The following is a 14,841-nucleotide window of genomic DNA, read 5'->3' on the forward strand; positions in this document are numbered from 1 at the left end:
GGCACATTTGGTATTTTTGTAAACGACTTTAACATAGAAATGTTTGTCAACATTATTATGCTCCAGGCAAAAAATGTTCTACATAAATGTCGATTTATGAAAGTGAGGCCTACATTTTCTAATAGTTACAATTACCAATCAAATATTGTAGAATGATTAAGAGTACAAAAGCCCTTAAATTGATATAATTGTTAAAAACATTCAAAGTGATCTAGGTAGCCCTTTTTGTTTTTGTTTTTTTGTTTTTTGTTTTCATATTTTTTAGTATTATTACTCTATCTGTATTTGCTTTTGTTTTCTTTCCTTGATGTTGAAAGTGCTTTGACTTTTGTGAGAATTATATAAATGTATGTATGTAAAAAAAAAAAGTTTAACACACTAGGAGTTCGACATGGTAGACTAATGCGTTAACTATAATACGACACGAACACAATACTAGAAAGTAGTAAAAGTTAAGATATTTAGTATGAAATAGTGTCGTATTTTCAAACAATATTCCCATTTTATTTTTATACAAGTTGTTTTATTTATTTTATTTCTGCTTGTATTTCTTTTAATTGGGTTTCATTATTGTATGGTTTCTTTTTCTGTGATATGGGTCCCATTGGGTGTGAAATAAAAAATGACTACATAACTAAATTAATTAATGTATTAATTTATAATTTAAAAGACGCCTTTATTTACTCGAGTTTGATGAATTAAAAATGTAGCCAAAAGATGTCGCTGTTTACAATAGGATCGGCGAAATAATAAAAAGATATATGTCGCTCCATAAAAAAATATTAGTTGACAACGATAGTGGTGGTGTTTGTAATTAAATTAATTTCAAACATAACATCTACTAAATAGTAAAAAAATAAATAAATAAGAATTTATAAATAAAAGAGGCTTCAGACGGCGTCTCAAACCCGGAAGTGACACCTTAAGCCCGCCTCCTTCAATGACTCAAGCTAAAGGACGGAGGAGCGCTTAACGAGGATTCTCAGCGGCAACGGTGCCGTCATCGTCATTATTGTTATTGTTTTCAAAGGGGAAATAAATAACAATGGGCACCACCGACTCCAAACTGAATTTCCGGAAAGCAGTGATTCAGCTGACAACCAAAACACAGGTTAGACCCAATCGTTGCAAACGGAGGAGATAAGACAACGCATTTAAAAAAAAAAAAAACACGCACAACTCAACGTTACGTTTTCTTCGCTTCAAAAGATGTATTTATCTTGTATATAAATGTGATGGACGAAAACAATATCCGATTTTGTGACGTAAACACCATTAAAACCCATATTCCCACCGTAGAACCTCCAGGTTTTGTAACAGCTTCTTCCCTCAGGCCGTAAGACTCTTGAACGCATCATAATTATCCCCTCAATTCCCCCCCAAAATGGATTAACTCGCTGGAATAAAAAAGACAATACAACATGCATCCATAAACGTGGATGCATATGGAAAAGTGCAATATATTTATCCGTACAGTAACTTATTTATTTATTTTATATATGCACCTTATTGCTTTTTTATCCTGCACTACCATGAGCTAATGTAACGAATTTCCGTTCCTATCTGTACTGTAAAGTTCAAATTTAAATGACAATAGAAAGGAAGTCTAAGTCTGTTCATGCTGTATTTTGATTGGTAGAAGCAATGTTAAATCAAAGCCGGGCTGGATGCAGCAGGTGCATGCATGGTGCTACATAACACTGTTTACCTTGCTGTCATCACAGGGCAAACTACACAACAATACAGCATGACCAGACAATTACATGCACAATGCACCGTCCATATGTCATATAACCTGTTATGGTTTTTTTTACAGCCCGTGGAAGCCACAGATGACGCCTTCTGGGACCAGTTCTGGGCCGACACCAGCACCACGGTGCAGGATGTTTTCGCACTAGTTCCAGCTGCAGAGATAAGAGCTCTGCGAGAGGAGTCGCCCTCCAATCTGGCCACTCTGTGCTATAAGGTGAGCACAATCGCGTGGCTCGCTACGTCATGGAACGTTGCTTGCCAACACAATTGCATGCCACGCTCCCGAATGTGGAAATAAGTGAGTTGCCTCCCTCCTCTTGCTTTTTTTCCACCCTGCTTCCTGCCTTTGTCTCTGAAGTCGCCCGTCGCAACAACACGCTGATAGGATCATGTTGGTGTCAACAAAGCTAGATAATATATTCATATGTTGACCAGATGCCTTATTTACAAAACCCAAAACCAATGAAGTTGGCACGTTGTGTAATTGGATAATCCTTTTCAACTTATTTTCAATTGAATAGACTGCAAAGAGAAGATATGTGATGTTCGAACTGAGAAACTTAATTTTTTTTTGCAAATAATCATTAACTCGGAATTTAATGGCAGCAACACATTGCAAAAAAGTTGTCACAGGGGCATTTTTACCACTGGGTTACATAGCCTTTCCTTTTAACAACACTGAGTAAACGTTTGGGAACTTAGGAGACCAATTTTTGAAGCTTTTCAGGTGGAATTATTTCCCATTCTTGCTTGATGTACAGCTTAAGTTGTTCAACAGTCCGGGGTAACTCAAGCCCCGGGGGCCAGATCAGGCCCGCCACATCATTTTGAATGGCCCGTGAAAGCTTGGAGGCACTGTGAAAACAGCAACCATATTTTTTATGCAAAAAAACAACACAAATTTGGCAGCTCAATCACCACAATTTTACAGTAAAATAGAGTGACCATTTTACTGTAAATTTTATGGTAAAGTTCTGGCATTTTTTTTGGACCGCAAAATCTACAGATTAGGTCAAATATACATTTACTAATCAAATGCATAGGTAATCGTGTGACAATATCATGTGGCTAATCCAGGGGTGTCCAAACTTTTTCCACTGAGGGCCGCACACGGAAAAATTAAAGCATGTGGGGGCCATTTTGATATTTTTCATTTTCAAACCATAACAAAATATATGGATTTTTTATTTATTTAACCTTTAGGGGTCCCGGGGACCATAAAGGGTCTCAGTCATTAAAATGTTAAAAATAAATCATATTATTATTATTTTTTTATTATTTAACGCTAACAGTAAATCTCTATATCAACTTCAAGTTGATATAAAGTAATACAAATTAAAAAAAATGTTTTATGGCTTTTCTGTCAAAAACAACTTCTTTTTTTTTATAGTAAAACTGAAATATGCAGTATTTAGTAATTAGAGCCCTAAAAGATCAGTAATGCAGGACACCATTGATTTGAATTATTTTATATTTTTGAGTAATCACAGTGAAAAGATAAATAAAAAAATCACTAAATATATTTGGGATCCAAAATGTGCCCCACTCATAAAGTGATACATTTTTATTAGGTTGTTCTTTTACTTTCAACACTTAAGTTACGAGATCAACTTCAGATATATCTGTCGATATAATGCTGGAACTATTATTTTGTTTGTTTTATGCGCTTTTGTGAAAGAAAACATTGATGTTTTTATATGGCTACTACACAATATATGCGATATTTACCACATAAAACATTTTAAAGGGAAATATTTGAAGTAATTGGAGCCCTGAAAATAATTCATTGTAACATGGATTTTTTGTCATTATTTATTTTTTTTGAGCAATGGCAAAAAAAGAAAAAGAAATAAAGACAAAAGAAAAAAAAAACAGCCTGCATGGCAGCTTTTGTGTCAACATTGCAACTTTTTCTTGTTAGATTTCACCTCATTCCACTTTTTTTAATGTTCTTTTTTATTTTTACTATAATATTTCCAGAATGTGTGGCGGGCCGGTAAACAATTAGCTGCGGGCCACAAATGGCCCCCGGGCAGCACTTTGGACACCCCTGGGCTAATCCTTATACATGTATTTCTTTTATTAATGTTACATGTGGCTGGCCCCCTGAGGGCAGCCAAAACTGCAACGTGGCCCTCAGTGAAAATGAGTTTGACACCCCTGATCTAACACAAGCAACTAGTAGACTCTTTTTTACATCTGCAGTGGGATTCAAATCCCCCTGTGATATATGATAAATAATGTATTGGAAATTGATACTTATATGGTACATGTATTTTGCCAGCTTCACATATGTCATGTCTTCTCTACAGGTCATCATGTGTTGTTTACCTTGACATACAGGGATATCAGTCATGGTATAGGACAGTAAAGTCACATGGAGGGAGACTATGAGTACTTGTGGTGGGGCCTTTATTTATTTATGTGGACAGATGAATATTGGTAATTTATTATTAACGGATTACTTTATTTGGGGCAATTGTGTTGATGAGAGCGACATATGGTACCGAGAGGCTAATTAGATGCTCATATATAATACATACATATATATACATAAATACACTATATTGCCAAAAATATTTGGCCACCCATTCAAATGATCAGAATCAGGTAAATAAAAAATCAAGCACATGGAGACTGTTTCTAGGGATGATGTTTGATAAGAAATTATCGAGTTCGAGCCTATTATCGAATCCTCTTATCGAACCGATTCCTTATCGATTCTCTTATCGAGTCCAGATAGGTTGTTGTATATGGAAAAAAACAAACAATATTTGGTTTAAAAAAAGCTCACTTTTATTATATAAGAAAAAAATAAAATCTAATAAATAAATAAATATTGACTGTTACCCCCCTAAAAAAATAAAATAAAATAAATAAATATTGACTGTTGTTACCCAAAGTATATTAAGTGTGATTTTTCAGAAAAACAAATATATACAGTATCACAAAAACAACCTGTCTCTGTGATCACTATAGGTGTATAAATAATAATAAAGTGTTAAATAAAATCAGTCCCTTGGGCACAAAACTGGAAATAATACAGCTCTCCAAAAAGTGCAATTCTGCTGCTATTTGACATAACTGTTTGTTATGATGCTTTGACATTTTTGCACTTTATTTCTTTTATTGAAAGAAAATTCTATGAAGAGAAAAGTTGTTTGCAAATGTGGTTACAATGCTAAAAATTGAAAAGTTAAAGCTAAAAAAATAAATACACTTTATTGAGTTAAAATCTTTCTTTATAGGGGGAAAGATGTGATGTTATGAGCTAGGGAATATAACAACTACACTACCCAGCATGCAACGGGAGTGACGAGCATGCGCGGTAGCCCCGAAAAGTGTTGTTGCATGTCGTCACCCGTGAAAGTAAACGTCAAGAACTCAGCCAACACGCCTCGTCTGCATTATTTATAATTAGACAGACAACACATATACAGTGTGATTTTGTTTTGTTTACAAGGAAATAAAAACAAAAGTTAAAAAAGGGAGATGTCGTATATGTTGTATATATATGTATGTGCTGCGGTTGCTTTAAGAACGTTGTGACAGCTGCCGTAAAGGAGGTGCGTTGCTAGCCTGGTTGCTATGTTTCCGGTTGGTCGTAAAAGTGTTCGTCATGTGTTTGTACCCTGCTCAAATCTCTCAGTAAAGTTATTCATTGGATTGTACCTTTTGTTTTGAACATTATTATCCCATTGTTTTTCCTGCTTTCCCTATCTGCGCCTAATGACTGAGCTACGTGACGTAAATTCTTGTGACGTCCTAAATATTCCAAAGTTAACTGTCGGCTTTATTATAAGAAAATGGAAGAGTTTGGGAACAACAGCAACTCAGCTATGAAGTGGTAGGCCACGTAAACTGACAGAGAGGGGTCAGCGGACGCTGAAGCGCATAGTGTGAAGAGGTTGCCGACTTTTTGCACAGTCAGTTGCCACAGAGCTCCAAACTTCATGTGACCTTCCAATTAGCCCACGTACAGTACGCAGAGAGCTTCATGGAATGGGTTTCCATGGCCGAGCAGCTGCATCTAAGCCATACATCACCAAGTCCAATGCAAAGCGTGGGATGCAGTGGTGTATAGCATGTCTCCACTGGACTCTAGAGCAGTGAGTGATGAATCACGGTTTTCCATCTGGCAATCTGATGGACGAGTCTGGGTTTAGAGGTTGACAGGAGAACGCTACATTTCGGACTGCATTGTGCCGACTATGAAATTTGGTGGAGGAGGTATTATGGTGTGAGGTTGTTTTTCAGGAGTTGGGCTTGGCCCCTTAGTTCCAGTGAAAGGAACTTTGAATGCTCCAGGATACCAAAAAATGTTGGACAATTCCATGCTCCCAACCTTGTGTAGGGTTGGGTATCGTTTGAATTCGAACGATTACGATTACGATTCTTTGTTTCGATTACGATTCCTGACTATTCTCGATTCCGATTCTTTTAAGAGGCAGGGTCAAAAAAAAGTTTAGGATATTTTAAATGAGCTAGCTAACCTACAGTCTTTCTGAATGAAATAGTCTGACATTCTCCATCAATTTTAATTCTATAAACTTTTTATGAACTTTACTATAAATTCCTCACAGGGCTGTTTTCAACTAGAATATAAATATCAAATCTATGAACTTGAATATAAGTATTATAAATTATGAATACATTTTCCCAGGGGTACACTTTCCTCAAGAGAGCTTTATTTTTGAAAACCTCATGAAAACACATTTACACATAAGTGTATGATGCTGCAGGAAACCTCATGAAAACACATTTACACACACAAGTGTATGATGCTGCAGGAAACCTCATGAAAACACATTTACACACACAAGTGTATGATGCTGCAGGAAACCTCATGAAAACACATTTACACATAGTGTATGATGCTGTAGGAAACCTCATGAAAACACATTTACACACAAGTGTATGATGCTGCAGGAAACCTCATGAAAACACATTTACACACACAAGTGTATGATGCTGCAAGAAACCTCATGAAAACACATTTACACATAAGTGTATGATGCTGCAGGAAACCTCATGAAAACACATTTACACACACAAGTGTATGATGCTGCAGGAAACCTCATGAAAACACATTTACACACACACGTGTATGATGCTGCAAGAAACCTCATGAAAACACATTTACACATAAGTGTATGATGCTGCAGGAAACCTCATGAAAACACATTTACACACACAAGTGCATGATGCTGTAGGTACTTAAAAATGTTACCGTGCTCCTAATGATGGGCTAACCTGGTGCAGAAAAGCAAATAAACAATAAGAAACAACTTGCAAAACCCAGTCCAGATTAGCAGCAGGTACAGTATAAAATCAGAGACAGTTCTTGTTTAGGAAAATGACCATATCCGCCTTCTCAGGCAGGATGCGTGAGCGTTCTGGACAGATACTGTCTCCTGCTGTGGAAAATACACGTTCGCTGGGTGTGGAAGAAGCTTGAACGCATAAATAGGAGAAAGCGAGATCTGACAGCAAAGGATAAGTCTTTTGTTGGTTCAACCGGACCACCACCATGCAGCAGGGTCGTCAGACATAAGTATCGTTGGAACGTCCTGGTACATCTGCAGCTCTCTCTCCACTCGTTTCTTGATGGACATGGAGCTCTGTTATTTCACTGTTATTTCATTTTTTTTTGTAAAGTAAAGCCACACTTTCGACCGCCGACGCCCGCTATCCATGCTTGAGCTTGACTGACTCGCCCGGCTATGCTAACACTTCCGGCGGTGGGCGCTTCTTCGTTGGTGTTCAGCGGCTTCTTCTTCCGGTTCGGCGGACATATTTTCTTCCGGCCGGCAGACAGTATCGAAAATAGGAATCGAAATTTAAACTTTTGAACGATTCCGGGAGAATCGGAAAGTTAGTCCCGGTTCCAATCGATACTCGATACCCAACCCTAACCTTGTGGGAACAGTTTGGAGCGGGCCCTGGTGTGGATGAACTTGACTGGCCTGCACAGAGTCCTGACCTGAACCCGATAGAACACCTTTGGGATGAATTAGAACGGAGACTGAGAGCCAGGCCTTCTCGACCAACATCAGTGTGTGACCTCACCAATGCGCTTTTGGAAGAATGGTGGAACATTCCTATAAACACACTCCGCAACCTTGTGGACAGCCTTCCCAGAAGAGTTGAAGCTGTAATAGCTGCAAAAGGTGGACCGACATCATATTGAACCCTATGGGTTAGGAATGGGATGGCACTTCAAGTCCATATGTGAGTCAAGGCAGGTGGCCAAATACTTTTGGCAATATAAAGTGTATACCAATAGGCTCAAATGAAATATATATTCTATTAATGATTATGATATCTTTTAGCTGATAAAAGCCTCTCAGTTTTTTTTACCTAAACTAAATAGAAGAATAACATGTTTTATGCTGCGCTTCCTCAGGCCGTGGAGAAACTGGTGCAGGGCGCCGACTCGGGCTGCCCCTCGGAAAGGGAGAAGCAGGCGGTCTTGAACTGCACCCGCATTCTGACCCGCATCCTCCCTTACATCTTTGAGGACCAGGACTGGAGAGGGTTCTTCTGGTCCACGGTGCCTGGCGCCGGGCGTGCCGGGGTGAGCGTCCGCATGGCGGCAACACGCATCTAAAAATACACGTGAGGTTAAAGTTAATCAGGAATGAAGGGAATGTGGATTGTGTTGAGGATGTGATTTTGATGCTTACTCACTGCAGCCGTTAAATGACAGCTTAAGGGACTTTCCTCATTCTAGTCTAATATTCACGTGTTATGTTTTCATTCATTTAAACTCGGGGGTCAGCAACCCGCGGCTCTTTAGCAGCGCTCTGGTGGATCCATGGAGCTTTTTCAAAAATGTATGGAAATGGAAAAAAAATGGGGGAAAAATATGTTTTTTGTTGTCATTTGGTTTCTGTAGGAGGACAAACACGACACAAACCTTCATAACTGTCAGAAAGCCCACCGTTTAATATGTTTGTGTGTATGCTTCACACCGTCTTTGTCTCATTTTGTCCACCAAACGTTTTATACTGTGCGGGAATGCACAAAGGTGAGCTTTGTTGATGTTACTGACTTGTTGGACTGTTAATCTGGCATATTTGGTCGGTGCATGACTGCAAGCTAACCGATGCTAACATGCTATTTAGGCTAGCTGTATGTACATATTGCATCATTATGCCTCGTTTGTAGGTATATTTGAGCTCATTTAATTTCCTGTACTAATGTACAGGAATGTACTAATCCTCTGTGTATTTAGTTTATTTTTCCATGTTTAATGACACATTGATTTTGATAGTAGGCTAATATAGCTAATTAGCCACTTACATCTGTGTTGTCTTCATTATAACACTTATATAAGACTTTTAAAGTAATTTTGATAGTAGGCTAATATAGCTAACATAGACACTTACATCGTGTGTTGTCTTCATTATAACACTTATATAAGACTTTTAAAGGAATTTTGATAGTAGGCTAATAGAGCTAATATAGACACTTACATCATGTGTTGCCTTCATTATAACACTTATATGAGACTTTTAATGTAATTTTGATAGTAAGCTAATATAGCTAACATAGACACTTACATCATGTGTTGCCTTCATTATAACACTTACGGTATATAAGACTTTTCAAGTCATTTTCATAGTAGGCTAATATAGACACTTACATCATGTGTTGTCTTCATTATAACACTTATATAAGACTTTTAATGTAATTTTGATAGTAAGCTAATATAGCTAACATAGACACTTACATCATGTGTTGCCTTCATTATAACACTTACGGTATATAAGACTTTTCAAGTCATTTTCATAGTAGGCTAATATAGACACTTACATCATGTGTTGTCTTCATTATAACACTTATATAAGACTTTTAATGTAATTTTGATAGTAGGCTAATGTAGCTAACATAGACACTTACATCATATGTTGCCTTCGTTATAACACTTATATAAGACTTTTAAAGTCATTTTGATAGTAGGCTAATAAAGCTAATTAGCCACTTACATCATGTGTTGTGTTCATCATAACACTTATATAAGACTTTTTTTTAAGTCGTTTTGATAGCAGGCTAATATAGCTAATATAGACACTTACATCATGTGTTGTCTTCATTATAACACTTATATAAGACTTAAAGTAATTTTGATAGTAGGCTAATAGAGCTAATATAGACACTTACATCATGTGTTGCCTTCATTATAACACTTATATAAGACTTTTAATGTAATTGTGATAGAAAGCTAATATAGCTAACGTAGACACTTACATCATGTGTTGCCTTCATTATAACACTTATATAAGACTTTTCAAGTCATTTTGATAGTAGGCTAACATAGATAATATAGACACTTACATCATGTGTTGTCTTCATTATAACACTTATATAAGACTTTTAATGTCATTTTGATAGTAGGCTAATGTAGCTAACATAGACACTTACATCATATGTTGCCTTCGTTATAACACTTATATAAGACTTTTAAAGTCATTTTGATAGTAGGCTAGTATAGCTAATATAGACACATCATGTGTTGTGTTCATTATAACACTTATATAAGACTTTTTTTTAAGTCGTTTTGATAGTAGGCTGATATAGCTAATATAGACACTTACATCATGTGTTGTCTTCATTATAACACTTATATAAGACTTTTAAAGTCATTTTGATAGAAGGCTAAAATAACTAACATAGACACTTACATCATGTGTTGCCTTCATTATAACACTTATATAAGACTTTTAATGTAATTGTGATAGAAAGCTAATATAGCTAACGTAGACACTTACATCATGTGTTGCCTTCATTATAACACTTATCTAAGACTTTTCAAGTCATTTTGATAGTAGGCTAATATAGATAATATAGACACATCATGTGTTGTCTTCATTATAACACTTATATAAGACTTTTAAAGTTATTTTGATAGTAAGCTAATATAGCTAACATAGACACTTACATCATGTGTTGTCTTCATTAAAACACTTATAAAAGTCTTTTAATTTTTCGCGGCTCCAGACCGCTCCACTTTTTTGTATCTGTGTTCCAATATGGCTCTTTCAACATTTTGGGTTGCCGACCCCTGATTTAACCGAATCATATGTTTCTAGACGGAGGAGCTGGACGATGACGAAGGAGCTCGACCCCTGGCCGAGTCGCTTCTCCTGGCCATCGCCGACCTCCTCTTTTCCCCGGACTTCACCGTGCACAGCCACAGAAGAGGCCCGGTAAGAACGCAGCGTCCTCCATTGCTGTTGTCGCTGCTGCTGCTGCTGTTAACCACAAACATGTTCAGGTTTCACTTTAAAGTGTTTCCTCCCTGCTGAAAAGTCACCCAACTAACCTGTCATCCAAGTTTTGGAAGAAAAAAACCGTCTTCCCACTGATGACGGCTATACTGTCAGTCATAACAGGAAGACTTTTGTCCCTAATGGCAGTAAAGGGCTGTTGCAAGTCTGACTCAATCACAAGTTGACCTGTTTTGGTGTTATCATTGCACCACCTGTTTGTTTGTTTGTTCTTTCACATAGTCGCCTTATGGAAAATGTTGCCTCATGAAACGGGTTATAACCAGTTCACTGCAGTTCACATGATCAGCATTAACTACAGTAGCTCACCACCATGAGAACTTCTCACATTTGACCATTGTTTTTCTTTTATTGCAGCATTACTTCCCAAGGGATAATACTATAAAAATAACATTTGAATATATTTTTGATTTACTTTAAAGCAGTGGTTCTTAACCTTGTTGGAGGTACCGAACCCCACCAGTTTCATATGCGCATTCACCGAACCCTTCTTTAGTGAAATATATATATACATTTCTTTTCAAATTCAAGACAAAGTTATATGTTTTTGGTAACACTTTAGTATGGGGAACATATTCTAAGTAACAAAGACTTAATTTAGAGTTATTTGGACACTCGGGGAACATATTCTAAGTAACAAATACTTAATTTAGAGTTATTTGGACACTAGGGGAACGTATTCTAAGTAACAAATACTTAATTTAGAGTTATTTGGACACTAGGAGAACATATTCTAAGTAACAGACTTAATTTAGAGTTATTTGGACACTCTGGGAAAATATTCTAAGTAACAAAGACTTAATTTAGAGTTATTTGGACACTAGGGGAACATATTCTAAGTAACAAATACTTAATTTAGAGTTATTTGGACACTAGGGGAACATATTCCAAGTAACAAAGACTTAATTTAGAGTTATTTGGACACTAGGGGAACATATTCTAAGTAACAAATACTTAATTTAGAGTTATTTGGACACTAGCGGAACATATTCTAAGTAACAAATACTTAATTTAGAGTTATTTGGACACTCGGGGAACATATTCTAAGTAACAAATACTTAATTTAGAGTTATTTGGACACTCGGGTAACATATTCTAAGTAACAAATACTTAATTTAGAGTTATTTGGACACTAGGGGAACATATTCTAAGTAACAGACTTAATTTAGAGTTATTTGGACACTAGGGGAACATATTCTAAGTAACAAATACTTAATTTAGAGTTATTTGGACACTCTGGGAAAATATTCTAAGTAACAAAGACTTAATTTAGAGTTATTTGGACACTAGGGGAACATATTCTAAGTAACAAATACTTAATTTAGAGTTATTTGGACACTAGGGGAACATATTCTAAGTAACAAATACTTAATTTAGAGTTATTTGGACACTAGGGGAACATATTCTAAGTAACAAAGACTTCATTTAGAGTTATTTGGACACTAGGGGAACATATTCTAAGTAACAAAGACTTAATTTAGAGTTATTTGGACACTATGGGAACATATTCTAAGTAACAAAGACTTAATTGAGAGTTATTTGGACACTAGGGGAACATATTCTAAGTAACAAATACTTCATTTAGAGTTATTTGGACACTAGGGGAACATATTCTAAGTAATAAAGACTTAATTTAGAGTTATTTGGACACTAGGGGAACATATTCTAAGTAACAAATACTTAATTTAGAGTTATTTGGACACTAGGGGAACATATTCTAAGTAACAAATACTTAATTTAGAGTTATTTGGACACTAGGGGAACATATTCTAAGTAATAAAGACTTAATTTAGAGTTATTTGGACACTAGGGGAACATATTCTAAGTAATAAAGACTTAATTTAGAGTTATTTGGACACTAGGGGAACATATTCTAAGTAACAAATACTTAATTTAGAGTTATTTGGACACTCGGGGAACATATTCTAAGTAACAAATACTTAATTTAGAGTTATTTGGACACTCGGGGAACATATTCTAAGTAACAAAGACTTAATTTAGAGTTATTTGGACACTAGGGGAACATATTCTAAGTAACAGACTTAATTTAGAGTTATTTGGACACTAGGGGAACATATTCTAAGTAACAAAGACTTAATTGAGAGTTATTTGGACACTAGGGGAACATATTCTAAGTAACAAATACTTAATTTAGAGTTATTTGGACACTAGGGGAACATATTCTAAGTAATAAAGACTTAATTTAGAGTTATTTGGACACTAGGGGAACATATTCTAAGTAACAAATACTTAATTTAGAGTTATTTGGACACTCGGGGAACATATTCTAAGTAACAAAGACTTAATTTAGAGTTATTTGGACACTAGGGGAACATATTCTAAGTAATAATGACTTAATTTAGAGTTATTTGGACACCAGGGGAACATATTCTAAGTAACAAAGACTTAATTGAGAGTTATTTGGACACTAGGGGAACATATTCTAAGTAACAAATACTTAATTTAGAGTTATTTGGACACTAGGGGAACATATTCTAAGTAATAAAGACTTAATTTAGAGTTATTTGGACACTAGGGAAACATATTCTAAGTAACAAATACTTAATTTAGAGTTATTTGGACACTCGGGGAACATATTCTAAGTAACACATACTTAATTTAGAGTTATTTGGACACTAGGGGAACATATTCTAAGTAACAAATACTTAATTTAGAGTTATTTGGACACTAGGGGAACATATTCTAAGTAACAGACTTAATTTAGAGTTATTTGGACACTGGGAAAATATTCTCAGTAACAAAGACTTAATTTAGAGTTATTTGGACACTAGGGGAACATATTCTAAGTAACAAATACTTAATTTAGAGTTATTTGGACACTAGGGGAACATATTCTAAGTAACAAAGACTTAATTTAGAGTTATTTGGACACTAGGGGAACATATTCTAAGTAACAAAGACTTAATTTAGAGTTATTTGGACACTAGGGGAACATATTCTAAGTAACAAAGACTTAATTTAGAGTTATTTGGACACTAGGGGAACATATTCTAAGTAACAAAGACTTAATTTAGAGTTATTTGGACACTAGGGGAACATATTCTAAGTAACAAATACTTAATTTAGAGTTATTTGGACACTAGGGGAACATATTCTAAGTAATAAAGACTTAATTTAGAGTTATTTGGACACTAGGGGAACATATTCTAAGTAACAAATACTTAATTTAGAGTTATTTGGACACTCGGGGAACATATTCTAAGTAACAAATACTTATTTAGAGTTATTTGGACACTCGGGGAACATATTCTAAGTAACAAAGACTTAATTTAGAGTTATTTGGACACTAGGGGAACATATTCTAAGTAACAGACTTAATTTAGAGTTATTTGGACACTAGGGGAACATATTCTAAGTAACAAAGACTTAATTGAGAGTTATTTGGACACTAGGGGAACATATTCTAAGTAACAAATACTTAATTTAGAGTTATTTGGACACTAGGGGAACATATTCTAAGTAATAAAGACTTAATTTAGAGTTATTTGGACACTAGGGGAACATATTCCAAGTAACAAATACTTAATTTAGAGTTATTTGGACACTCAGGGAACATATTCTAAGTAACAAAGACTTAATTTAGAGTTATTTGGACACTAGGGGAACATATTCTAAGTAACAGACTTAATTTAGAGTTATTTGGACACTCGGGGAACATATTCTAAGTAACAAAGACTTAATTTAGAGTTATTTGGACACTAGGGAAACATATTCTAAGTAACAAAGACTTAATTGAGAGTTATTTGGACACTAGGGGAACATATTCTAAGTAACA

The 14,841-nt window shown here is 35.5% G+C and overlaps 1 protein-coding gene across 2 annotated transcripts in view; it reads left to right on the forward strand.

The window, feature by feature from the left end:
- Positions 1 to 892: 892 nt before the first annotated feature.
- The window catches only part of LOC133642598 (protein HID1-like), a 51,439-nt gene continuing 37,490 nt past the window's right edge, over positions 893 to 14,841 (forward strand). For both annotated transcript variants that reach the window (XR_009824551.1, XM_062036886.1), the window contains exons 1-4: positions 893 to 1,111; positions 1,817 to 1,966; positions 8,159 to 8,329; positions 10,848 to 10,964. Coding sequence is in view for 1 of the 2 variants with exons in the window: in XM_062036886.1 (XP_061892870.1) it covers positions 1,046 to 1,111; positions 1,817 to 1,966; positions 8,159 to 8,329; positions 10,848 to 10,964 (504 nt within the window). In the remaining variant the exon portion in view is untranslated. The remainder of the gene's footprint in view (positions 1,112 to 1,816; positions 1,967 to 8,158; positions 8,330 to 10,847; positions 10,965 to 14,841) is intronic.

The sequence above is a fragment of the Entelurus aequoreus genome, linkage group LG25 (genome assembly GCF_033978785.1).
Source record: "Entelurus aequoreus isolate RoL-2023_Sb linkage group LG25, RoL_Eaeq_v1.1, whole genome shotgun sequence".
Classification (NCBI taxonomy): Eukaryota; Metazoa; Chordata; class Actinopteri; order Syngnathiformes; family Syngnathidae; genus Entelurus; species Entelurus aequoreus.